This window comes from Clytia hemisphaerica, unplaced genomic scaffold (genome assembly GCF_902728285.1).
Source record: "Clytia hemisphaerica strain Z4C2 unplaced genomic scaffold, Clytia hemisphaerica genome assembly, whole genome shotgun sequence".
Taxonomy (NCBI): Eukaryota; Metazoa; Cnidaria; class Hydrozoa; order Leptothecata; family Clytiidae; genus Clytia; species Clytia hemisphaerica.
The window spans coordinates 858,113-884,096 of record NW_027104433.1 but is presented as its reverse complement, the minus strand read 5'-3'; the positions used below and the strand labels follow the sequence as shown (position 1 = coordinate 884,096).

At 36.5% G+C, this 25,984-nt stretch overlaps 3 protein-coding genes across 3 annotated transcripts in view; 1 reads left to right on the top strand and 2 right to left on the bottom strand.

Moving 5' to 3' along the window:
- LOC136820675 (integrator complex subunit 4-like) overlaps window positions 1-25,984 on the bottom strand; it is a 159,987-nt gene that overhangs the window by 84,479 nt on the left and 49,524 nt on the right. The window lies entirely within an intron of this gene.
- Window positions 893-25,976, top strand: LOC136820677 (integrator complex subunit 10-like). The gene is made up of 20 exons (XM_067076876.1): window positions 893-1,057; window positions 1,313-1,380; window positions 1,594-1,700; window positions 1,903-1,959; window positions 2,289-2,371; window positions 2,484-2,565; window positions 2,826-2,896; window positions 3,616-3,854; window positions 4,057-4,196; window positions 4,733-4,848; window positions 5,051-5,108; window positions 7,397-7,486; window positions 13,819-13,901; window positions 18,022-18,069; window positions 18,312-18,371; window positions 21,828-21,930; window positions 22,185-22,264; window positions 22,527-22,698; window positions 23,160-23,247; window positions 25,690-25,976. The coding sequence occupies exons 1-20, from the start codon at window positions 908-910 to the stop codon at window positions 25,841-25,843; spliced, it is 2,049 nt and encodes a 682-aa protein (XP_066932977.1). The 5' UTR covers window positions 893-907; the 3' UTR covers window positions 25,844-25,976.
- LOC136820682 (uncharacterized) lies at window positions 14,541-17,750 on the bottom strand. The gene is made up of 2 exons (XM_067076881.1): window positions 17,436-17,750; window positions 14,541-14,925 (listed from the first exon to the last, which is right to left on the bottom strand). Exons 1-2 carry the CDS (start codon window positions 17,685-17,687, stop codon window positions 14,611-14,613), a joined length of 567 nt encoding a protein of 188 aa, XP_066932982.1. The 5' UTR covers window positions 17,688-17,750; the 3' UTR covers window positions 14,541-14,610.

Below are 25,984 nucleotides of genomic sequence, written 5' to 3'. Positions count from 1 at the left end.
AAAATTTGTATTTAAAGTCAATTGTATGTATCATTGTAATATTGATTTTGGTGGTTTACAGGACCAAATTAGTGTATTGCTGTTGCTATTCTGACACAAAAATATTGGCTTCTTTATTTTTAGAAACTGATGACCTATTATTTATCAAATTAAGTTTGTTTGTCTAATGGCAAGACCTGGTTACAATGTGGAAAGTGTAGCTATACAAAACTACCGTGAGTTCATGCAACTGTTTAACAAAATAGCAGATCAATGTTTTTCTTCCTGTGTTGTTGATATGTCACGTAGAAGCCTGGCACCAGAAGAACATGATTGTGTAGAGAAATGTGCCAACAAAATGATCAACACCAATCATCGGTTGATGTCTGTTTTCATGGAGATTGGACCACCTGTTGATAAACAGCTTGGTTTGTCTGGGCCCGGTGGAAGTCTTGGTTGAGAGCAAGAAATATGAAATTCATGCTCATTTTTTTAACAAAGACCAAAGTAGATAGCTCAGTCTAGTTGGATCTTGATTGTTGCCATTGCTATCAGTATTTTTACAATATTGTAAATATTTGAAGGTAAAATATGTATCTAGAGATTGAGAAATATTTTTCATACATAATCAAGGGAGAATTTTCTGAATTACTTTGTTGTTTAATTTGTTACTACTTTGTTTTTTATTAACTGTTTTGAATAAGTTCAACAATATTGATTTGAAAAAAATTCAAACCTAGATTAGATATATCTTTACTCCTTTCACTATGTAATGTGGCATATTGTTTATGAAATTATTTTCAATATAATAGTGTTTTTTATCTAAATGTGACATCATTGCAATTGCAATTGCACTTTTAAGCATTATTATCATTATTTTCAGCTTTATTTATTGCCCAATTTTTCCTTTTAGTGGCAAATTGATAAAATGATAAAAGAGAAAACAAAGAAAGGAGAAGCAACACCTTCATGGTTTGTTGAAACAGCAAGAACATTAGAATCTAATGGAGATGTCTGTGCTGCTAAATCATGGCTTTTGACTGGGAAAACTCTCTTCCCAAAGGATTTCAATATTCAAGTGAGCACAATCAAATTATTATCCAACATTTGTGATTGATAAGGGCCATAAAGTGGGTATGTCATTTTCTAGGAGGCAGGATTATGCCCAATAGATCCCACCAAGGGTTGTACATATTTTGTTGATAACAAAAATGCTATTTTTAATATAATTTAAGATAATTTTTGATATGCTAAGACTGGTAAGTGACTAGTTACTAGATGCTTATTCAATGCAATGCAATAATTTTAATAATGACAATGTCTCTTTTCACAGTATGAAGAGTTTATGATGGAGAAAAGTGCCGGTCGTATCCAGAAATGTGCAAGACTATTTTATGATATGTAAGTTTTGAGCTATGCTACCCACGCTAAGAAGCATAAGCCTGGACATGTTTACAAAAAACTAGAGGGTGAAGTAGTTTGCAGTCTGGATATCCAAGCTAATCATATGGAAGATCTATCATTCTCTATAATTGAAATTCTGAGGCTTTTTAAAGGATCAAGTTATTATTAATGATCACATTCTGGTAATGATAGTTTTGTCTTGATTCTTAGGCTGAATATTTTTCCAAGTCAGAAGACATTATGGGAAGAACTTGCACGGATATTTCATTCACAAGATGGCAGCAGAACCCAAAACAATGACACCATCTTTCTTAAAGGTAAAACATTTAAAACCTGACTTAAATTGACATTGTATATGTTTAAACTTTTGAGATATAAAAGAAAACAAAACGACTGTTTTGGTCATAGTCACCCAAATCAAACACATCTGAATTTAACCATAAATCAAAACAATACTAATTAATAACTTGTTTTTGGATGGCAAAATCTTAATTTTATCTTACACGTGATTTCTTTCAGAGATGTTTGATTCTCTTCCAATGACACACCAGAAAGAATTGCTCCTGAAATATGCAAGTAGGTTTAAGTTTTTCATGTTAGTAACAATATTTCACTATTAATGTTAGTGGAGGTGGAGCCTTTTAGTATATAAAACTTAAAAGGGATATCAAGTGATAGGGATACAAAGTCCACCAGTTCTTCCAACCCAATGCCGAAACATGTTAACTGTGGTTTCATGAAATATAACATCAAAAGACAAATACTTCATCTCAAATCAATTGTCTTCACATCACAACACCCTTTTCGCATTCATTTTAAAAGGGATACAAGTATATTTTTGGTTTGATAAATTAATATTGGTTAGCAATAATTTTGGTACAACTAACCTTGTTTTCATATTTTAGATCATCATTCTGACTTAATTGACAAATGCCGGATCTCACTTTTGGTCCTGAAAAGGTTCAAAGGAGCAGTCAAAGACCAAGCTGTAGGTGCTTTAGTTTCAAATTTTTCACTAAATCTTGTTTACTTGAAAAGCCTTTATTCTTTATTTTTCCTTAAAATTATATAAAAGTATAATTAAATAATTCACATCATAGATCAAATTGATTGCAAAGCTGAAAGCTGCAGAGGAACAGGAAAGTCCAAATACGCCACTCAATATTTATCGTAAAATGATTGGTAAGTTTTAAATTCAGCTTTAGTTAAGTCCATTGTTTGAATGTGTTAAACTTGAAGCCAACATTCAAAACATAAGGTTTTTATGGAAAATATTTAAGACAAATCCAAATTTCTCTACTTTTTTTTACTTGCAAAATAAACCCTTTTCTGCTGATTTTTAGACACCTTCAGGCATGCTGAATTTAAAAATTTGCAATATTACGCTACCACTTAGTGTTATTGATAACCATTCATTGTTACTCATCAACATTATTTTACAGTGTGTGATATCTTACCACTGATATTGAAAAGCCCTGATACCAATATTGCTAAAGAAACACCAAAACACAAGGTACATCCCTTGCTTCTCTCTCTGCAAATCTGTAAGATAAAACCTCAGGGTATTTTCTCAGATTTTCTAAGCAATTTTCCTTACCACCGTTTTGGTCTCAAAAATTGAGTTTCAAAGCAGTGGCCCACCATGAAAAAGTTCTTTCCCCTCTAAACGTTCTACAAAGGTGTTTTCATGCATCTTAATAGCCTAAAGGTTCTAAGTTGGTTATGAAAAGACAGCCTAGTTACTTGTTGGGCTCATGCCAATCTGTTCCAATACATTGAGTTTATTTTCCTTCAAGTTTTTGTACCATATTTCTCTACTTTGCATTATGTAACATTCACATTTGAACTCAATTTGAAATTGAGTTTTTGTCACCAAATGGCGGTGGTAAAAAGGTGCATGGAAAATACCCTGAACCTACCCAATGCACACATTCTTCATGCATTCTACTTACATTTTATAAGAGCAAGCATCATCCCAACAATTTAGCTGTCTTCCAACTGATTCTGTCCAAACCTGCCGTAATACTAAAAAATCCTATTGCTTTTTTGGAAAATAGGTATTTTAGTCTTGACAAACCAAGATTTATTTCACGCTAGTCTCGGGCCTTTTCTCTCAATAACATAATCACTTCTTTAGCAACTACTTTTTGGTGATTTTTAAACTGCTGTAAAGTTTTGGTAGAAAATCTTTCCTGACTTTCAGTTTAAAAGTTCACCAAATATTCTGTACAGGGTAAAATCAATATTTCTGAGGATCAAATGCTGGAGTATCTAAACATGATGATTGAGCTCTATATTGCATGCATCGTCAATAAGAACAACTTCACTTCCATCGATACTTCAACACTGGATTTGGATGATACAACATCAAGCTGGATTGCCATTCATGAAAACACTGTACAATTCGCAACCAAATTCAACTGGTCAAATTACCTGAAATTCAAAGATAAAATCGACCCAACTAAAAATAAGTAAGGTTTTTAGGAGGAGAATACTTTTTGAGGCTCACATTGAGTTTTATTGAAATCAAAATTATATACAAATCATCACCATCTATCTTTGAAAAATTAGTTACCTCAACCCTTACGCTAAAAAATTACAGAAATTGGTCGAATTGCACGGCATCAATAAGATGAGGTAATGATTATGGGTGTTTCTCTCATTTTTTTTCAGGCCACTGAGGAGTCGTTTAAAGACGTTGAGCAATGCAAAAGAAAACAAACATCCTTTGGCGATTTTCTATGGTCTCTTGCAACTTCATTTATTGGCTGTGCTGGAATACTGTTCGTCCGTTGTCCATAAGACTAATCAAAGTGAGAAAAGTAGTTTCATTTCTTTATTGGTCTAAGATCTAAATGACCCCCCCCTTCTTGGTATCCCCCCAACCTTTGAAAATGCCTATCCCCAAGGGTTTCGGGCTAAATTTTCGATCCGATAATCCCCTTCTTGCTGCTACCCCCTTCTAAAAATCAATCCCCTTGTTTTCTCTCTCTATTTGTTTATGGTAAAAAGGGAAGGAAAACAGTAAAGAAAAATTAAGTCTGGCAATTATAATACCACTTTTTAGTTGTATATGTAAGCCCCCCTTCTTAAACGCTCCCCCCTCCTAGCTATCCCCCCTTTTTTAATGAAAATTTCTGACCCCCCTCCCTTCACTTTTTTGGAAGGTGTCATTCCCCCTTAAGAAAGGGGGGGTTCGAACTATGATTCTTTGGTGTTTTACTACCAAGTGTCTCTAATTTATAAGCTATTAAACCGCTTTTAATGACAAGACCCTCTTATTTGAGGAAAGTGACAAAACACTTATCCAAGATTACCCATTTTATTTACACTACTTGGTTTCTATCAGGTGAAGAGAGAGATTTTGTGCTTCTGGAACATATCAGTTCAACATCCAATTCTGTGACCAAAACACATAGTGTAATCAAAACACCCAAAAAGAAAAGGAAACTCGATGAAGCATCGGTATATTGATTTTCTTCTGCGACAAGGGTTAGGTTTTCAATATCATGCTAGAATTTCTTAATTTTTATTTCACCTCACATGGATTGGAAATGCTTAACCTATAAGTTACAGTTTCGAATTTTTAATTATCAATTCCTGCACCTTTAGTCTCCTTTGATTTTTGGATCATTCACATTTTCATGAAGTTGTTTTGTTTATTCAGGGATATTCATCAGATCACCAGTCTTCGTCAGACGATATTTCTGTAGTCGTTCACCCTGGTAAGTCTTTTCTATAGTAAGTTTATGCAATGTGTGTTTTTCAAGGTCGGAGACAGAAAGATTCTAATTTGTCTACAACCTGACTGGCTGAGGACGACGGTATTTAGCACTTCTTCACTTTTACCGTCCTCGATTTTGCGGGTCAGAACTGAGAATTTTTCCAAATTGCTTCAGTCACTTTACCGTCCTCAAAGTGCAAATTCACAAACTCGCTTTTATTGGACCTACCTGGAGGTCCTATAAATTAACCTTTGTCCGTTTGTTCGTCCGTCTGTTACCAGCTTTTCTCGAGATTGGCTCATTAGTTTTTTCTGATTTTTGGCACAAAGGTGCAAAATGGCAATGCCCAAAATGTGACGGAGCCCGATTTTCACCGGAAAAGCTGGTTTTTTGGCATTTTCTCGAGATTTTATCATTAGCTTTTTCTTATTTTTTGCTCAAAGATGCGTATTAACAATGCCCAAAATATGGCCGAGTTTGATTTTTGAGAACAATTTTTTTCCGGCGGATAATGCCGGAAATATGCCAGAAATCGCCGTTTTTGCAGATTTCTATTTGACTTTTTCCTAACATTTCTTTGTTTTTTCTCAAAAAAAAAACATCATTGATAGCAATTCCCACCATCAAGCATGATTCGATTGTCAATAAAACTGATTTCTGCAAGCGGAACTTTCTATATTATTTTTCCCTTCTCCCCTTCCCTCTCCCCATCAACAATCAATGATGAAATTTAACGCGTTATGCCTTTTCGCTAAACGTTTTATTTTCTAACGGATTGTTTCCGTTTTTGGACCTACCTCCGGGTACCCCGGTGGAGGTCCTATAAATTAACCTTTGTCCGTCCGTTCGTCCGTTCGTCCGTTCGTCTGTTCGTCCGTTCGTCCGTCTGTTACCAGCTTTTCTCAGGATTGGCACATTAGATTTTTCTGATTTTTGGCACAAAAGTGCAAAATGACAATGCCCAAAATGTGACGGAGCCCGATTTTTGAGAAAAAAATTATTTGGGCAAATTTGGGCCAAAAACTACCTAAAAATAGGGTTTTTTGGACTTTGTGCAAAATCCTGTCATTACTTTTTTCTGATTTTTTGTACAAATATGGAGGGCAAGATTCTCTAAAGAATGGCTGAAGTGTTTTTTCCCGGAAAATTCTTATTCGCCTTAAAAGACGGATTTTCGTATTTTGGGGGAAATTCCCTTTAACCAAATAAGAAAATATAGCTTTTCTCAATGTTGACTCATTATTTTTTTCTGATTTTTTGCACAATGATGCAAAATGGCAATGCCTAAAATGTGACGGAGACCGATTTTCGAAAAAAAATATATTTGGGCAAATTTGGGCCAAAAACTGCCTAAAAATAAGGTTTTTTGGACTTTGTGCAAAATCCTGTCATTAATTTTTTCTGATTTTTTGTACAAAGATGAGGGCAAGATTCTCTAAAGAATGGCTGAAGTGGTTTTTCCTGGAAAATTCTTATTCGCCTTAAAAGACGGATTTTCGTATTTTGGGGGAAATTCCCTTTAACCAAATAAGAAAATATAGCTTTTCTCAATGTTGACTCATAATTTTTTTCTGATTTTTTACACAATGATGCAAAATGGCAATGCCCAAAATGTGACGGAGCCTGATTTTCAAGGGAAATTTTTTTGGGCAAATTTGGGCTAAAAACTGCTTAAAAATAGGGTTTTTTGGGACTTAATGGTTTTTGTATTTGGGGAAATTTCTTTTTACCATTTTACAATATTCAACACACAAGCTTTATTTTTCCATTCTGAATTTTTGTACAATTATTGTCACTTTTTTCTTATTTTCATCTGATGTTAATCATTAGGTAGGTCCATTCAGCATGTTGCTTGTTTTCCTTAATGCTATCTAACTTTCATCATCAGGTAGGTCCATTCAGCATCTAGCTTGTTTCTTTGAGAAAGGATTCGTCAATCTAAAAAAAGCTCTATTGAATTGACTCATCTGAGGATAATTTGGGATAGAGAAGTAGATGATCAATTCAGCACAATAAAACAAAAGGAAACATCTGACCTAATATAAAATAATTTTCAGATAAGGAACGGGAGTACAGACGACATTAAACACTAAATGGGTGCGACTGACAAATACCGAGTTTAAAAGTAGTCGAGCCAGGTCGAGTTAAAATTTTTGGTAGAGAAATTTTAATCCAAGATCCAAAGGAGATAAAATTAATACAAAAATAGATGAAATTTCTAGCAGCTAATGGTATTTTTGTCTCGATCCTCCGTCCACTTCATAAAAAGTGTTTCATTTATTTTACAGGGCTTCTTGGTAAAGTGAATGAAAACCTGGGTGAATGTTTACAAGTGGCAATCGATGCTCAACTTTTACTCGAAGCAAATTACTACCAAGGTTTGTTGATGATTCCATTAGTCTCTTCCATTTCTTGTCATTTTAAAACAAGATGAGAAAAATCCATTGTGAGTCCAGAGATTTTTCTTGGCAATGTTTTTCAGTTATCAGGGTGTCTGAAATTGAAACCTCCCTCCAAAAAATACTTCATTGTTTGTGAGAAATAGGCAAAAGAGTTGATGTTATTTTTAGGTAATGATCTACAACAAAATTTTTCGTTAGCGGATTAGCAGAGGCCTAGATCACAGTCGATCTAAGTTTTCTTAAAGCTTTTTACTGCGACCCTTGTAAAAGCGACACAAGCCAGTATCATATCATATATATTAAGTCTCTTTATTATAGGTCTAGTCTAAAAATATAGAACAAGATCGTTACACATGCACACTACTTGTACATGGGTCAAATAAAATATCTCTTAAAAAAAACTGCTGTGAAACCGATATGCGGTCAGTCTATGTAACTGTAAGAAAATAAAATATGTATGGCCTTGTCCATCAATGGGAACCACAATCTTGACCGCATGTATCGTTTCATCATGGTTTCTCCTGGGTGTCCTTCGTGTGCTATGTCAATAAGATTCAATCGGAGGTTGCGTTGTCCTGGTTGCATGGGCGTGTCTGGGACATAGATTTGACTCCCTCTCATGATGACGCCATTTTCGACCGATAGCTCTTTGTAAATTCTGTTGTTGACTTCTGATCCAGATGGCGGCTCTGATCTGCCTTTTGAGATGTCTTCTATGAGTTGTTGGTAGTGTGGATCACTTTGTGCAGCCTGTCTGATGGTGTCGATGTCAATCGCCGGTGTTGTGTTGTTGAGGTTGATTTTCCGTACTAGAATGGTTGTTCCAATATCGAAGCCTAGATCGTCTTGTTCCATTTCTGTGAGGTGGGATATCGGGTTCGGGTGTCTGCTGCCATAGTCGCATGGCATTTCTTTCCCCTTCAGGTAGCGGAGATTGAATTGGAGATCTTGAACCCGGTCTCTGTGGTTGCTGATTTTGCGAGATGCTGGTTTCTGTCGATTGTTGTAGATTGGAATGAGAGGTTCATGGTCTGTCCATGCTGTGAATTGACTTCCGACAACGTAGTAGCGAAACTGCTCCATTGCAAAACAGAGACCAAGACTTTCTCTTTCAATTGGGCTGTATCGTTGTTCAACATCGGTTAGAGCTCTGCTGTTGTGGTCTATCGGAACCCGCATACCTTCTCCCCTCTCCTGGTAGATGCTTGCTTGGATTCCTACCTCTGATGAGTCCGACACCACATGAGTCTTTTCATTGGGATCGTACGCTTGTAGAGTTGCTGGATCGTCCAGGATTTGCATCAGCGTCTGGTATGCAGTTTCCTCTTTTCCTGCCAGCGGAATTTCTCCCCTTCTTCAACAATTTGCGAATCGGTGCGGTAGTGTCTTCATATGTTGTTTTGTAGTTTGTTGTCGAATGTGAACTTCGCATTGTATTGGCAGCCATCACAAAGAGCGAACATCCTCTGTGTTTTCAGGTCTGCACACCGTCTTGATGTTTTGATCTTCTTTGGGTCCGCTGTCACGCCATTGGAATGGAACGTCCGACCAAACCATTTGATTCTTGTCTGTCCCGAACGTCGATTTGGACGGTTTGAGGATTGTGCCATTCTCTTTACAACGATCCAGGAATGCTGCGAGGTTTCTGTAATGCTCCTTATAGTCTCTCCGTAGACTAGGATGTTGTCATGCAATGTAGTGAAGCCTTGGAGGCCAGCAAATGCTTTCCGTATCTCGTTGTGGAAGACGCCGCTTGAGGCTGTGGGTCCGAAATACAGCCTCTCCATTCTGTGAAGGCCCTCGTGTGTTTGAAAGATGCTCTTGTCTTGGATTCTTTGTCTAGCTGAAGTTGATGGTAACCCCAGCCCATGTCCATTTCACTGAAAATCTTCGCTTCCTTCAGGTCGTGGCGGATCTCCTGTGGTGGTTTGGACGTGGAATCGAGTGCGCTTCATCCCCGTATTGCGTGGTGTGTTGTCTATGTTCATCCTGATTTGACCATTGCTTTTATCTGTTATCACCCACGTTTCATCACGCAGTCATAGCTTTCTCGTGTGGTCACACCGTTATCACTCACTCCCCTGTGTTCTCAGAAATTCAAGGAGTTTGCTGACTTCGCCTTGATAGTGGATTGGAACGTTGCGAAATGGTGGTTGCTTTGGCTCGAATTCTTCTTCATAGTCGAGGTGGATGGGCTTCGTCTGATGCATCCAATTTTGTTGTCGTCGAAGACTAGACCTCGGTATCCGTCGACGAGTTTCATTACTTTTCGATCTCTGTTGGGTCTGCTTCGTTGCTGTCAGGACGTGTTTCGACTTGTATCCCAAGGGTTATCTCTGATGAGTTGGGGAATCCTCTTGATTGCACTGTGTCTTGTGTTCGGGGGCTCTTTCCTTCCTTGTTGAAGGTGATGAATCCTAGGTGTTTCTGCGTCGTTGTCTCCGAGTAGCGGTTCTGGTTGAAAACCGTCCACAACATATACTTTGCTATTGATCTTGCTTCCTTTGGCGTTCTCGATCACAGTGTGAACCATTCCGGTGATGTTGAGATTGTTTGAAGATCCCCATGCCCTGAGTATGATGTCCGGCTCTTCCAGGGGTCCCATGGCGTCGCTGTAGTGTTCCGGTGTGATGATGGTGTGCTGGCTACCTGTGTCTGCGAAGAGGGTGTGTTTTGTGCCGCCTATCTTGACATCGACCCATTTGTCTGCTGGCTTGGTCACCTTCTTTATGGCAGTGAGTGTAGAAGGTTCTTGGTTCGAGTCATTTCGCTTCAATGTTGTAAAGTAATCTGCGTTGATTCTTTTGACCGTCTTCTTTCCAGGACAAATTGGAGTTCTGGCAAAATGGTTCTTCCCACCACATGTGAAGCATTCTTTGCCATTTGCTGGGCATCTCCCTGACTGATGGCTGGAGTTGCATCGGTTGCACGATCCTTTGTGTCTGTTGCTATACTTTCCTGCCTTTTTGAGCTTCATTACTTTCAGGGTTTCAATCATCTCGTCTATCTCCTCTTGTGTCATATTATCTTGATTCATTTCGTGTCGAACACGTTTGACATGTGTTGTCTTGTCCAGGCTGTGGGCGTCGTCTCGGCCTGCCTCTCGTGCTTGGCCCCATCTAGAAAGTTTCTCTAGGTTTGGATCCTCCGCAAGCGCCTTCTCTCTCAGGCTGACATCATTCATGCCGAATATGGCAGCATCCTTTATAGCTTCCTCTGTGGTGTAAGGTTTCTTGTCAAAGTTCAGGGACTTGGCCTTCTTTTCAAGATCTAGAAGGAAGTCACCCCACGTTCGTGTTCCTTGTTTGGTCCCCAGAAGCTGGTGCATGGCCATTGTTCGATTGACCATACGTCTCAGATAGTAACGTAGCCGTTCAATAGTCTGCATGTAGGTAGGTGCAGCTTCTGCGTTTGCTTCTGCACCTTCCCCATTTGCTTGTGCACCTTCTTCGTTTGCTCGGGCTCCTGTGTTGAGGTGTGATCTCTCTGCACGAATCAACTCAACCATCTCTGGTCCTCCCCAAGTTTTCAGGAGGATGATCTTTTCTTTGTCTTCTGTTACACCAATGTAGTCCATCCTGTTTTCTGCATCATCAAGCCATTCGTTAAACAGAATGAGCTTCTGCATCTTGTCAGTACCTAGTCCGCATTGTCGTATCGGCCCAAGTGCGGATGGATCGTTCTTTGGTGGTGCTGCAGCTGCCGCAGCAGGAGCTGCTTGTTGTAGCTGACCGCCAGTGATAGCTGCCATAAGTGTCTGGAATTGTTCAGGACTGAAATTCATCTTGAACTGCGTTGTTCGTATTAGACAGGAAAAGGAAAGGTCTTACCTACAACGACCAGGGCACACCTGGTGTGATGAAAGTTTCAGTAAGACTATGACGTGTCTTTCTTCTTTTCCTTAATCACGTGTCTTGTGAAGTCGTCTCCTGTGCTATGTTGGCAGCGTCTTGATTCAGTGATTGATCAGTCAAATAGAGTATGGTAATAAAGTAAGGAATAGTCTTACCTCGAAGGTCCAGGGCAAACCTGGTATGACTGAGCTTTTGGTAAGACGTCCAAGTCTTTCTTCTGGATCAAGTCTGTCAGTGTGTTGTGTCTGTGTCCAGTTTCAGCTAGTGGTCTTGTGTGTATCACTATATGTATCTTGTTTCAATAGTCTCTTCGTCGCCAGTGTAAAAGCGACACAAGCCAGTATCATATCATATATATTAAGTCTCTTTATTATAGGTCTAGTCTAAAAATATAGAACAAGATCGTTACAACCCTAATCGTCAAAATAGGAAAGAAATAACATTACTAATGAAAGGATTGAGAGTTTTTGACCATTATAAAGCACCAGATTTGAAAAATTATTTCCTATTTTAATAAAGTACCTTAAGTGGATAAATTTTCGCGTGTACTAATTTTCGCGAGACAAGATTTTAAAGATTTCGCGGGGATTAAATTTCGCGAATCAAGGGTCTCTAAAATTTTCGCGTGGATTAAATTTCGCGAAAATGGCCTTCTTTATTTAACTTCGCGACTATATAAATTGTAACTAGAAAAGAGATGTGTGTTTTTGATCGAACTAAGGCAGACAAAGTTATTTTCGCGATTGTAAAATTCCAAATAATTTCGCGTGGACTAATTTTCGCGAATCAAAGGCCTTCAAAATTTTTGCGTGGACTAAATTTCGCGAAAATGGCTAAAATTTGCAAAAACTGCGAAAATTAATCCACGCGAAAATTTATCCACTTAAGGTACATATTGGAATTGCCTGGAGGTCCTTTAAATTAATTTTTGTCCATTCATTTGTTCCTCCGTCTGTCTGTTATCAACTCATTAGTTTTTTTCGGATTTGTTGCACATAGATGCGTATTAGCAATGACCAAAACCTAACCTAGTCCGAATTCGTGGAAAATTATTTTCCGGTTGAAAATGACAATATGCTGGAAATCAATATTTTTGCAGATTTTCATTGGACTTTTTCCTTTTCTTTTTTTTTCGCACAAAAACATTATTGATAACAATACCCACATGATTCAATTGTCAATAAACTGATTTCTGCACCCGGAACTTTCTTCAAATCGCCGGAACAGCAAAATTTTTGGACCCACCACCGGGTATCCCAGTGGAGGTCCTTTAAATTAACCCATGTTCGTTCGTTCGTTCGTTCGTTCGTTCGTTCGTTCGTTCGTTCGTTCGTTCGTTCGTTCGTTCGTTCGTTCGTTCGTTCGTTCGTTCGTTCGTCTGTTACCAGCTTTTCTCGGGATTGGCTCATTACTTTTTTCTGATTTTTGGCACAATGATGCAAAATGATGATTCCTAAAAAGTGACGGAGCCCGATTTTCGAAAATTGTTTCCGGCCGAAAATGCCGGAAATATGCCGGAAAAACGGGTTTTTTGGCATTTTCTCGAGATTTTATCATTAGTTTTTCTGATTTTTTGCTCAAAGATGCGTATTAACAATGGCCAAAACATGGTCGAGTCCGATTTTTGAGAAAAAATTTTTTCCGGCCGAAAATGCCGGAAATCGCCGTTTTTCTGGATTTTCATTGGACTTTTTCCTTATAATTGGTTGTTTTTTTCATTCAAAAACATTATTAATAGCAATGCCCACCATCAAGCATGTTTCAATTTTCAATAAAATTGATTTTTGAAGCCGGAACTATTTAAAAATCGCCGGAACAACCTATTTTTGCCGGAAAGACAGTATTTCTTGAATTTCTCGAGCTGTACTTTATATTTTTTTTATGAAATTTTGCACACTGATGCAATATGACAATACCTAAAATGTGACGGAGCCTGATTTTCGAAAAACATTTTTATGCCGGAAAAAACGGTTTTTTGACATTTTCTCGAATTTTCATCCTTAGTTTTTTCTGATTTTTTGCAGAAAGATGTGTATTCGCAATGCTCAAAACATGGCCGAGTTTGATTTTTGAGAAAAAAAATTTTCCGGTTGAAAATGCCGGAAATCGTCGTTTTGGCAGATTTTCATTAGATTTTTTCCTTGTATTTCTATGTTTTTTACACAAAAACATTATTGATACAATGCTCACCATCAAGCATGATTCAATTGTCAATAAAACTGATTTTTGCGACCAGAACTTTCCATTTATTTTTTTCCTACAACCCTTCCCTCTCCCCCCATCAACAATCAATGATGAATTTATTGCGTTATGCATTTTCGCTAAACGCTATATTTTCTGACTGATTTTTTTCATTTTTTTCCTCGCATTGCTATCTAACTTTCATCATCAGGTAGGTTCATTCAGCATCTAGCTTGTTATTTATTTCATTTTCTCATTCAAATTTTTATTCAGAATTCAGTCATATCAAAGAGCAATGGAAAACTTCACAATGGAACTGGCTAAACACCTTCAAAGTCGACTCGCTTCTTTATCAGGTGTGAGAAAAGATTCTGTCTACAAGTTATCACATCCTCGCGTCACATAGCCGATAAGACTCCTTATTAGAAAATGTTACCGACATCAGCCGTAAAAGCTCGCACAGCGGGAAATTCAAAACATCGCCAGCCTGGGTTTAGGCAGTTCGAAGGTTAAGATGAAATATTTTGCTCACTTTATATAAAGATATTGCGCCACAGGCGAAAATTATTTTTCACCTTCATGAGCTTTAATTTGAGTAATTGAAACCAACCATTAAGATAAAGTATTCAGCCCCCACGTTGAATGATGAGATTTCAGCTCCCCAAAGTACATTAGGTCCCTCAAATATTTGAAACATCTTTAGGCCCCACCTTTTTTTGGCTTTTTGGAGGGTGTAACCCCCCCCCAAACTAGCAGGGGGATGACGCTATGAAAATAAATCTCTCCCCAGTCGGAAAATTTTTTATGCTGAAACACTTCTTAAAACCTAAATTCTTATCTTCGCTGAGAAACATTTCACCGAGCTCTGAGATAGAGATTACCGTAAAGAGTAAAAACTTTCATCAAAGTCTGCGTCAGGTAACTCTGGGGCACAAAATGTGCGGTTTGTAGATCACCTCAAAGGTTCTTTCATATCAAAAAACACGTTGAATTGATTTCGTGGAATTATACTATATTTTTGTGATTATCATTTGTTTATCAGTAAATACATAGGGTGGACCACCCTTAGACATCATCTGGTAGAAGTATTTCGCTCTTCACAATGGAACCCCAACCACGGCTCTGTGTACGTTTTTGTGGGTTAACAAAAGCATCAATAAGATCCAGAACAAGCTTAGCTTCTCGTTTTTTGATATTCATATTATCGAGACGACCTTTTAAGGTTCTGACGCGAAATCGTTTGTATAAGTTGTACCAGTGTATATTTTTAGTCTTCTTCTCGATCTTTGTGTTGACTCGTTCAATGTCTGTTTCCAGGGAGTTGAGTACGACCTCCATTTCCTGCATACGTTTTTCGAGGTTGATCTCAACTGCACCGTCCTATAAAGAGTTGTGAGAGTTTTAGGAAAGCAGTGGATTTTGGTTCGTGCACTTTCGTTGCTTTAATACTAATTCTTCTTTTTAAGCATAAAAATTCTTTAATCCTCAGTAAGCTGAATGCAGAAACTAAATTGTTGATAACTGAATCCACAATGGGCAAAGGTAATCTAACAGATTACAACGCCCCCAAACAACATCACAATTGCAGTGGATTTTGGTTCGTTCTTCCGTTTTTACCTACTTTTTCGAAGTTTTCAGACCTATGCTTATTTTAATAAGTTGTAAATTTTAAAATGGTTTTAATTTGAAAGACAGCCGACATATGAAACGGCCAAATATGCTCATCGTCTTCAATATAAACTTTCAATCGAGCTGAAAAATGCTTTTGGCCCATCATGTATGAAGTTCGGTGGATAAACTTATATAGATATGGTTCACGATAAACCTTACTTGCACCTTTTGTAAATACTTTTCTGTTATCCTTTCTTTCTTTTTTGGACCTACCCCGGTGGGCTGTAGGTCCTATAAATTAACCTCTGTTCGTCCGTTCGTTCGTCCGTTCGTTACTAGCTTTTCTCGGGATTGGCTCATTAGTTTTTCCTAATTTTTGGCACAAAGATGCAAAATGGTAATGCCCAAAATGTGACGGAGCCCGATTTTCGAAAAAAATTCATTTTCGGCCGAAAATGCCGGAAATATGCCGGAAAAACCGGTTTTTTGGCATTTTCTCGAGATTTCATCATTAGTTTTTTCTGATTTTTTGCACAAAGATGCGTATTAGCAATGCCTAAAACATGAATTAGTCCGATTTTTGAGAAAAATTCTATTCCGGCTGAAAATGCCGGAAATATCCCGGAAATCGCCGTTTTTGCAGATTTTCATTGGACTTTTTCCTTATATTTCGTTGTTTTTCACACAAAAACATTATTTGTAGCAATGCCCACCATCAAGCATGGTTTAATTGTCAATAAAAGTGATTTTTGAAGCCGGAACTTTCTAAAAATCGCCGGAACAGCCTATTTTCGCCGGAAAAACGGTATTTCTTGAATTTCTCGAGCTGTACTTTATATTTTTTCATGAAATTTTGCACACTGATGCAAAATGGCAATACCTAAAATATGACAGAGTCTGATTTTCAATTAACGTACTTTTCCGGCCGAAAATGCCGGAAATATGCCGGAAAAACGGGTTTTTTGGCATTTTCTCGAGATTTCATCATTAGTTTTTTCTGATTTTTTGCACAAAGATGCGTATTAACAATGTCTAAAACATGGCCTAGTCCGATTTTTGAGAAAAATTCTATTCCGGCTGAAAATGCCGGAAATATCCCGGAAATCGCCGTTTTTGCAGATTTTCATCGAAATTTTTCCTTATATTTCGTTGTTTTTTCACACAAAAACATTATTGATAGCAATGCCCACCATCAAGCATGGTTTAATTGTCAATAAAAGTGATTTTTGAAGCCGGAACTTTCTAAAAATCGCCGGAACAGCCTATTTTCGCCGGAAAAACGGTATTTCTTGAATTTCTCGAGCTGTACTTTATATTTTTTCATGAAATTTTTCACACTGATGCAAAATGACAATACCTAAAATGTGACGGAGCCCGATTTTCGAAAAATATTTTTTCCCGGCCGAAAATGCCAGAAATATGCCGGAAAACCGTTTTTTTTACATTTTCTCGAATTTTCATCTTTAGCTTTTTCTGATTTTTTGCAGAAAGATGCGTATTAGCAATGCCTAAAACATGGCCGAGTTCGATTTTTGAGAAAAATTCTATTCCGGCTGAAAATGCCGGAAATCGCCGTCTTTGCAGATTTTCATTATATGTTTTCCTTGTATTTCTATGTTCTTCACACAAAAACATTATTGATAACAATGCTCACCATCAAGCATGATTCAATTGTCAATAAAACTGATTTTTGCGACCAGAACTTTCTATTAATTTTTCCCTACAACCCTTCCCTCTCCCCCCATCAACAATCAATGATGAATTTATTGCGTTATGCATTTTCGCTAAACGATATATTTTCTGACTGATTTTTTTCTCCTCGCATTGCTATCTAACTTTCATCATCAGGTAGGTCCATTCAGCATCTAGCTTGTTCGTATCGTTTCTTCCAATTGGCTAAGTTCATCGTTTAAATCGATCTCAACAAACTCTGCAGCCTCTTCCAACAAAGCCATGTTAAAAAATTTCTTTTAATTCGATCGTTTCTCAAAGATACCCCTGCATTTATTGCATGACGCACACTACATTGGCTTCTATTTGTTAAGCAAAATATGGCTTTTAAAAGAATCGGGCTTTCATTATTTTCTTGATTTGCCGCTCTTTTTTCGTGCTTCAGCACACCCCACTTATTATATCATGATATTTTGTCCGCAAGCGGAAACTTACTCGCCGTTAGCGAAAGCGTAGGAATAGTGCACTGCTCCCTTCTTTGATTTAATATATTTTTGGGAGCATGTCTCATTTAGTATATCAAACTATGAACTGTTTCAAAACCTTACCTCTTTTTTCATTTTTTGTACAAAATCTTGGTTGACATCTCTCAAAGGTAGTTGAAGGTTGACAGTTTGTTCATCAAAGCAATTAATGAAGCCTTCTTCCTCATCTCCTTCACCTACAGTAGCGCCTTGTGTTGATGATTCCATGAAACCACTGTCTGTTTGCTTGTTCCATCCATCACTGAGGTTCAGGAAACGATACGGATGCTTACTGTTCGGTTTGCGCGCGTGCTTCATCATATTGCATGGGATCATTTCAATATTGTCAATGTGAAGTGCAAACTCTTTGTGTGAAGATGTCTGAGAGATTGGTTTGAATCTTTTCTGAGACTCGTTTGTATGTAGACAAGAAATATTTGACGTCAACAGTTTTTATTGACGTCAATTCTTTCCATCGTCACGAACAAATTTTCAACTGAAGTTGAGCTTTAGCACCTGGGAATTTCCTTCTTGCTTTCGTCCCGTAACTTCGGGGAGGCGGTATATATAGATCTGAGAATTCTCCAAATGAAATATCATTAAATTTTCTAGTTAATTATGACTGACAATTATGACTGATTTATTCTTCTTTTTTTCTTCTTTTTTTCAGGGTAAATTTCGGAAGATTATTGACAAATTGGATCACGTTCGTGAACTGGTATGAACTTTTATTCTTTTCATTCAGTGAATACGCGGAACCTTATACTTTGGAACTGACTTCTGGTGTTCAGATATCACCAATGTTATAGTAGATTTCAACATATTTTCGGGTATTCCAAGTCGGGTCACAGTTTCCATGTTAAGCAGAATTTTTTCTCTTAAGGTTATTGTCTTTGTTTTTAAGCAGATTCTCTCTAAATCAGAATGTCTGAACTTCTCCATTAATCTTTTGTTTTCTAGAATCCATTGAAAGGCGAATTACGTCATCTTTGCGCTTTGTACTGTTCCGGACAGAGAAAGGTATGGCTGAAATTTTGATTACTATGCAGATGATACTAGAGAAATTTTTCGCAGGATTATTTTCCCAATTTTGCGAAAATCGCTGTATTTTTTTCTCCGTGAAATTTTCTTCCACTAATGTAGATAAAACAAGACGACTTAAAGTCGAAAATTTCGCATAATATTTGAACATCGACGACGAAAACGAAGACGCGTGAAACGTGACTCCTGCAGCATTATGTATTTTGAATGAAGCGTTACACAAAATATACACATTGTATTGTACACACAGGTCGTAGATACCCTGTTTTCTCAGAATCCTAAAAAATGCGACTAAAAAAACCCTTTTTATAAGCGTAAAAAAATCTTTCAATTCAGAATAATTTAGAGAACTGCAATATACTTGAAAAAATAATTTTAATATGTTTTGAAAATGAAGAAGAAAAAATGACCTTTCATTCTTTGATGCCAGTAACTTCATTTTGTGCTTTGATGACAAGTCACTTGTGATATAAAGACTTATTTCACTTGTGCAAACTTTATATTAACTTCTTTCTATAAACAGTAGAATTTTTCTAAAATTGAGAAAATGGCTAATCAGAAAAATCCGTTGTAGCTTTCTGATATGATATGAATGATGGCGCACCACAATCAAAATCATTTGAAAGGCAAAAAGCAGTTGAGTAGTTGAGCTTCTGGAGAAAATGGCAGGGTAAAAACTAGCCAACTTTAAGCTTTAAAGAAATTCTTTTGATTCGTAATCTACACATCTTAATTTACCAGTTCCCATCAATTTTTTTTAGTTCTAAGAGATGTGTCACGAAACGAAACAATTTTCGACCTCAGCAGCGGGACTAAATAATACTCCTTAAGATTAAAATCTGGGTATTTTTGCCAAAACTTTCCAAAATCTCAACCCAATTATGAAAATATCTTAAGAAAAGCTCGTAACTTAAGGATACATACAGACTTTGGTCAAGATAGAATATGGGGATTTATTTAACACCTGTCATGCAAATTTTCCCACCAGATACAAATTGACTTACACCTCACTCAAAGTGATGCTATTATTTTTCTAATGCTTTAATAGAGACTTTTGAAATTGATTATTTCTAGGTTGACCGTAAATCTTACAAAATCATAAAATAAATGTTTACACACCAGTGAACGCAATAAGTGCTAAAAACAGTAAAAGAATCAATATTATACGTATTCGATTAATGGTCCTTCTAGCAAATCACAACAATGACTCCTTTGTATTGGGGAGGGTCCAATCTCTTGCCGGTCATCCTTTGAAAAATATATAGGGGAAAGATTCCAGAAAAGTAACAAGAATCTTATGCGGAAATGAGAATCTTATAAAAAACATCGGTACCACTGGAGTTTTCAATGATTCAAAATGAAAATTCTGATTAGCAAAAGGTGTATCAAGATCGGTGAAGTTTGATTGAAGCTAGATTAATTTGATTTATTACCTTGTTGCCCATTCTTTATTCCGACGGCTTATTAGCAGACGCCGCCGCTAAAGCTTTAACAGCGGGGAAATATCTACTGTGAAGCCGGGTGTAACTCTATGTAATTCTATCATTTTGTTTTGATTTAAATTTGTATTTTAATTACCAGCCAGGTCATTCATTTGAGGGCTATTCAAGTTTAACTTATACCGTGAGAGTGGGTAACTTGCATCAGTGGAGGCTAACATGCATAGCCCTCAAATGAATGACCCGTCTGGTCATTAAAATACAAAGTTAAATCAAAACAAAAATGGTAGAGTAGAGCTGCAGGCGGAGCTGAATATAGTTTATTTTAATGACCAGCCAGGTCATTCATTTGAGGGCTATGCATGTTAGCCTTCACTGATGCAAGTTACCTACTCTCACGGTAACTAACTTATAAGAAAATGAATTTCAATCGACATGATTTCTAGGAAATACTTGCTAAACTGACTGTTTGTCACAATTGGTTTCACTATTAACAAATAACTATCTGGTGAAAAAAGGAAAAAAATCATACCTGCGCTGTTTGTAGTTTTAGTGAAGAAGAGGTGGGTTGTCCCTGTGGAAATTTAAATCACTTTATACTGAGCATTATCAATTTATTGGTGCATTCACTAACTACACAAACATAAAATACTTAGTAGTAAACGAATAATAAACCTCTTTAAATACTCTACAAAAGACCAGAAAACATGAGAAAGATTTAAACAGCAGCAGCAAGTTTCAAAAGCATGTGCACCCAATCAAGCAGCCATTAAAAAGTTCTCACGATGAATGTTTACAAAGGCTTGGTTACACTTCTTGCACTAGCGCATATTAGTTTTTTATCTTTGTGAGTGAGTCCACCTTTAGAATATTGCCTGTAGTACGCCCGCAGCCAAACGCCCACGCCATAATTTGCGCCCCAAAAATTTTCTCGATAGACAGAAATTTGAATACTTTCGCTATGCGAAATTGACAAATCTTTCTCGAGACCTTGTGCGTTTCGCTCATTGGACTGCGACATTCTCCTCTTAATGCACTGTTTTTGGACCTACCCGGTGGAGGTCCTATAAATTAACCTGTGTTTGTTCGTTCGTCCGTTCGCTCGTTCGTCCGTTCGTCTGTTACCAAAAAACGTATGTTTATCTATAAGAATCACTATTAATAAGCATACATAAATGTTCTTAGTCAAATTACTCAATTTTTTTTATGAGATAGATTTTTTTTATTGCTCACGAGGGCTTACTTTTAAAGAATATGTGTGTTGAGACATGAACTTTTGGTTGCTAGGCGTGTTTTTATAGAAAAACTGGCCACATTCAATATTTTTTTATAAGCACATTATCAATTACTTAGGTATTAGCTTTTCTCGAGATTGGCTCTTTCATTCTTTATGATTTTTTTGCACAAAGATGCATAACTATAAACCCTCGAATGTGACGGAGCTCGTTTTTTGAAAAAAAAATTTTGAGGTAAATTTCAGCCAATAACGGCTAAAAAAAGCGTTTTTTGGACTTGTGGAAATATTGGATCATTGTTTTTTTCTGACTTTTTGCATGAAAGTTGGTAAAAGATGGCTCAAGCAGATTTTTGTAAAAAAAGAATTTTTCAGCTCAAAAAACGCATCTTTATCCATAAGAATCACTATTAATAAGCATAAATCAATGCTCTTGCTCACGAAGTCTTGAATATGAAAGATATTTCAAGAGCATGAAATTTTGGTTCCTAAACGTTTTTTTTATAAGAAACAAGCGACTAATTTTAATAGATCGTCACTATTTGTGTTCTGAATAATTGTTTAATGGTCACACTCACGTAGATAACAATTATATATGTGTTAAATGCATAACCAGGTAGGTCCATAAAAGTATCACTTGTTCTTTTACTGCTAATCGTCTAATCAATCAGGACATTGTATACCCGTGGCTTGACATTTGACCATTTCCCTACCAAAGAAAACTTCGTTTTTCATGGCTTATTAATATGTTTTATTTGAAAGGCAGCATGTGAGAAAGGCTTAGATGTTATCTCTACAATACCAATAACTGCATTCGAAAACAACACACCTCAAGATGAACCAAAACATAATCTCAAGTCTGAAGGTTTGTGCTTTCCCATAGCTTATTATCTATTTTCTTTTCAATGAAAAAGCCTAGAGTATTATTGTGATATATGTAGAACTCTTCTCGTGTTTTATTGGTTGTGAAAATCGCTTGGCCTTTTATCCTCAAAGTTAGTTTCATCATGAAATCCTTTACTCCAAAAATCAACAATGTTTTTTTTTTTGGATTTACAAATAAGTATAAACCTTCAGGACTGAATTTTTCTTTCATCATTTATATTTGTGTTATCGCAGGTCGAAATCTTGTTCTGATCACGACAAACCCGCATGACATCCTCAATTACGTGGTGCAAATCATCTTCGCAACCCTCAAGGTATCGATTGCTTGTATTTTTATCTGATCTTCTTTTGTCTTGTTTTAATTGTATGGTATATCAAAAGAGTTGATCGTAGCTACAGTGTCACTTTCGATTGATGTTTTCAGATTTTCAAAGATCCTGGTTGATCTTTCCGATCCTATTGGAATTTTAACCGTTCCCTCGGCGCTCATAGATTTATTCCCAAATGTGTACAAAACTCGTTCGCCCGCCCCGTTTTTGAAGGATTCTTTCACTCGCCCTCTTGATTTTGTTTTAGAACGGTTTATACACAGAGGGTATTCAACGTAACATGACGATCGGCCATCTGATTGTCCTCTCCCAACTCTCATGGACAAAACACGAAGAATTCTTCTTACATCTATTGAAACTGATACAAGCACAAGATGAAAAATCATTCACTTATGAACTTTTCTTCAACTACGTTATACGTGAGTTCGATTTTCGTTTTGGAATATTTTAGAAAAAAAGCAGGCCTGAATCAATGTGTGGAATCCTACTAAAGAAAAGAGTAAATTTCAAAAAACATTGTTAGTTTGCTATGCACCTTTTACCTGCCCAAAACAAATGCGAGCCTTTTTTTATAACAATAATTTTATTAGAACACGAAGCTGAAATTTGCCAAAATCTAAGAACAAATTAATAACAATCTGAGGCTCAGCGAATATTAAAAACAAACTTAGAGTGGATCAAGAGTATAGAGTATCTTTTTCTTGATCGGTTACCTCCCTCTAGTTTGCGAATGCTAATCAGAATTAGGAACATTGCAGGCTCAAAATTAATTTACTGTTCTAAAGTAATAATACAATAAGAACCAGCCTGAGCCAAAATTTACTCGTTTTTTTATTGAGATTGTTACTTTCGCAACATATCAGATGTTTCTCTTTTTTAGAGATTGACATTTTGGAAGAATTTGCATATTTACATTCCATCGATTCCATCGCGTTGACGCTCGCCCCGCCTGATGAAAATGCCACCAAGTGACTTTTTTTTTTTTTTTGGCAAAGCAGGGTGGCCAGCGATACTGGAAATACTTGAAAATACTTGAATATACTGGAAAAAAATATTGGTACTTGATTATACTGGAGTTTCTGAAAAAATGCCCATTTTTCCAGTATATACTTGAAAATGATAAATTTGAATACTTGAAAATACTTGAATTTCTTTTTTCAATCAAATCTTCTATTTCCAGGGCTCTTACAGCCTGTTTTGAAGTATAAATTTTCCAAAATTTTCTATTCGGACCCAACCATGGTGGGTCCTCCTGATAACAATGTATTGTACCCTATTTGTAAGGTTGGACATTCTTGGTTGGTCTTATTCACTTAACCTATTTGATATGGCTTTTTTTAAAAAGATGAACCTTAATGGGCATACAAAAAATGAAAAAAAGTAAAAGCAGAATCTTAGATATTCTTCAGCTCAAAAATCAAGCTACTGCTGAAAAACGGAGCCCATGGTAAATGAATTGTGCAGGCTAATGCTAAAGCGGTCAGGGAAAACCTGGAAAAAGGGCTATTTTTAGAAAAAGTCAGGGAAATCTGGAAAAGTCAGGGAAAAGTCAGGAAATTTCTTTCTAGAGTCCCTTGAAATTGATGGTTTTAGCCAATCTTTGAATCCCTATTTTTCAAAATTTTCTTCGTCGGACCCAACCTTGGTGGGTCCTCCAAATAATCATGAAACCCACTAATATCAGGACACTTGACCTATTTAAAATTGATGGTGGTATTTTTGAAAAGTTTGAAAGGTAGCGACATGAAAAGTGCTACATGAAAAGTGCCCGCCAATTTTCTATGTTAAAAACTCTTGCTAGAAAATAGACCTTCAGGGAGCAGTGAGCCATAGGGAAATGATTCTAGAAATAAGAAGTTGAAAATTGGGAAAATGTCAATTTTTCAGCAAAGTTTTTGATTTGACTGAATTGACTAAACTCTTAATTACACGGTTTCTTTGTCTGCTAGAACTGGAAATGTCTCAAAAGTCTTGAAGTCTGATATTTGAAGAAAATATTTCTGATAGTCTCTAGAAAACATTCTGGAAATATCGGAAAATTTCTTCCTACTACTTAGAATTGCAAAAGATATTCTACCCTCTTCGCTCGGAACCAAACCTTCTGATTTGACAACCTTGCTACGTAAGCTGTTTAGTAATAAAATTCTAGAAATTAGACAACCGCTGTAGTACGCCATGGTGTCATAAATTCACTAGTTTCTAAAGCACATTTTGATCTGTTGTTTAATTTGAGAAAATGTCAAAATAATTCTGGCATCAGTGACATTATTTTGTGCACAGAATTTTGTCATAATATTTTTAAGAAAGGGAAGCCCATAAAATTTCTGGCAAATTGAGGATCCGGATATCCCTATTCTAACGAAGCACCGGACGTAAAGTTCAAAATATACTTGAATGTACTTGAATTTTGCACCTTCGTATACTTGAAAATAGCAAAAGATATACTTGAAAATTATCGAAAATGCTCCAAAAAGTACTTGAATATACTTGATTTTCAATGACTAAAATCGCTGGCCACCCTGCAAAGGGTTGGTTTTAAATGGGCTAATCTGAATAAGCAGAAAAATTGGAAATGGTTTTCTACTTAGCAGTGAAGGATCAAGTATAGATTTTTATAATTCATTGCCATCAATAGCTACACGTTATTCATAAAAACAAACTGTTCAAGAATAAAGGGCTTCGATAACTCGCTAAATATTAAGAACATGTCAAAAATATTCAAGGCTTCGCTTATTTTTGACATGTTCTCAGTGAGAATAAAAAGAAGCTACATATAAGAACAAACTTTATCAGAACATAAGGCTTCGATTGCCAAAATATTAAGAACAAGTTAAGAACACAAGGCTTCGTGGACTCTAAAACACGCAATTTCTTAGGAAATCACACAAACTAAATACAAAATGGTAAAAATAAGAACATTTTGAAACATTTTAAGCTTAAAACTCAAAAGTTAAGACCATTTAAATGCTTCTAAAATTTTGTTCTTATAAAAAAGATTTAGCTGAAGATTGATCAAACCAAATTGTTTTTTGACCTATTATATAACGATTGCAAAACACGAATGAAAACTTAAAAAGGTTTAGACCTACCAATCATACACTTTCATCTGAAAGTTCTTTGTAGAAAATTCCTTCAATGTCGAGTTTTGTTGAAAATGTGCTACTAAATGCTGAGTCTATCCTTAGCTATAAAGTTCGTTTGGTGTAAAGCCTGCCTATCAGAGACTTTTTGCAGACCTTTCATGTGACGCTGCTTCCTAGAAAATACCTTTCCGTATGGCTTTTAGATACAGAGTAAACAGGTGCTGAGAAATTATTGAAGATTTAAAGTGTCCACTTACTTTTGACAAAGACTTTAAAAGGTTAGACTTTTGGTCAAATCTTTAAAACTCGGTTTCTTTTTTCTTCCAGACGAACAGTAACGCGCGGAGTGAACAAATCGGTGGAAGGCGGTTTTCGATCATCCATTGTACGTCAAGTACAACTCTCTCATGATTCTGTACATGCACTCATCGCAAACTTCCTGAAAAATGAACGCCGAGCTATCATGGATGCCATTCTATGACTTGTTAAGAAGAAGAAGAAATAGTAATAGCAGGAGAGCAATAAACAAAGCTTGAATCTGTTTAAATCTTTATGCAATTTTTTTTTCAGATTTTGTACAATTTTATAATTTAAATATCTACCTTCAGACATAATTCCTGAA

Excerpts from the sequence above, each read along its gene's own strand:
- LOC136820677 (XM_067076876.1), top strand. The coding sequence starts at position 908 with ATGATAAAAGAGAAAACAAAGAAAGGAGAAGCAACACCTTCATGGTTT. Across the intron at positions 1,381-1,593 it reads GCAAGACTATTTTATGATAT|GCTGAATATTTTTCCAAGTC; the intron begins GTAAGTTTTGAG and ends CTTGATTCTTAG. Across the intron at positions 5,109-7,396 it reads TTCTGTAGTCGTTCACCCTG|GGCTTCTTGGTAAAGTGAAT; the intron begins GTAAGTCTTTTC and ends TTTATTTTACAG.
- LOC136820682 (XM_067076881.1), bottom strand. The coding sequence starts at position 17,687 with ATGATCCCATGCAATATGATGAAGCACGCGCGCAAACCGAACAGTAAG. Across the intron at positions 14,926-17,435 it reads TACAAAAAATGAAAAAAGAG|GACGGTGCAGTTGAGATCAA; the intron begins GTAAGGTTTTGA and ends AACTCTTTATAG.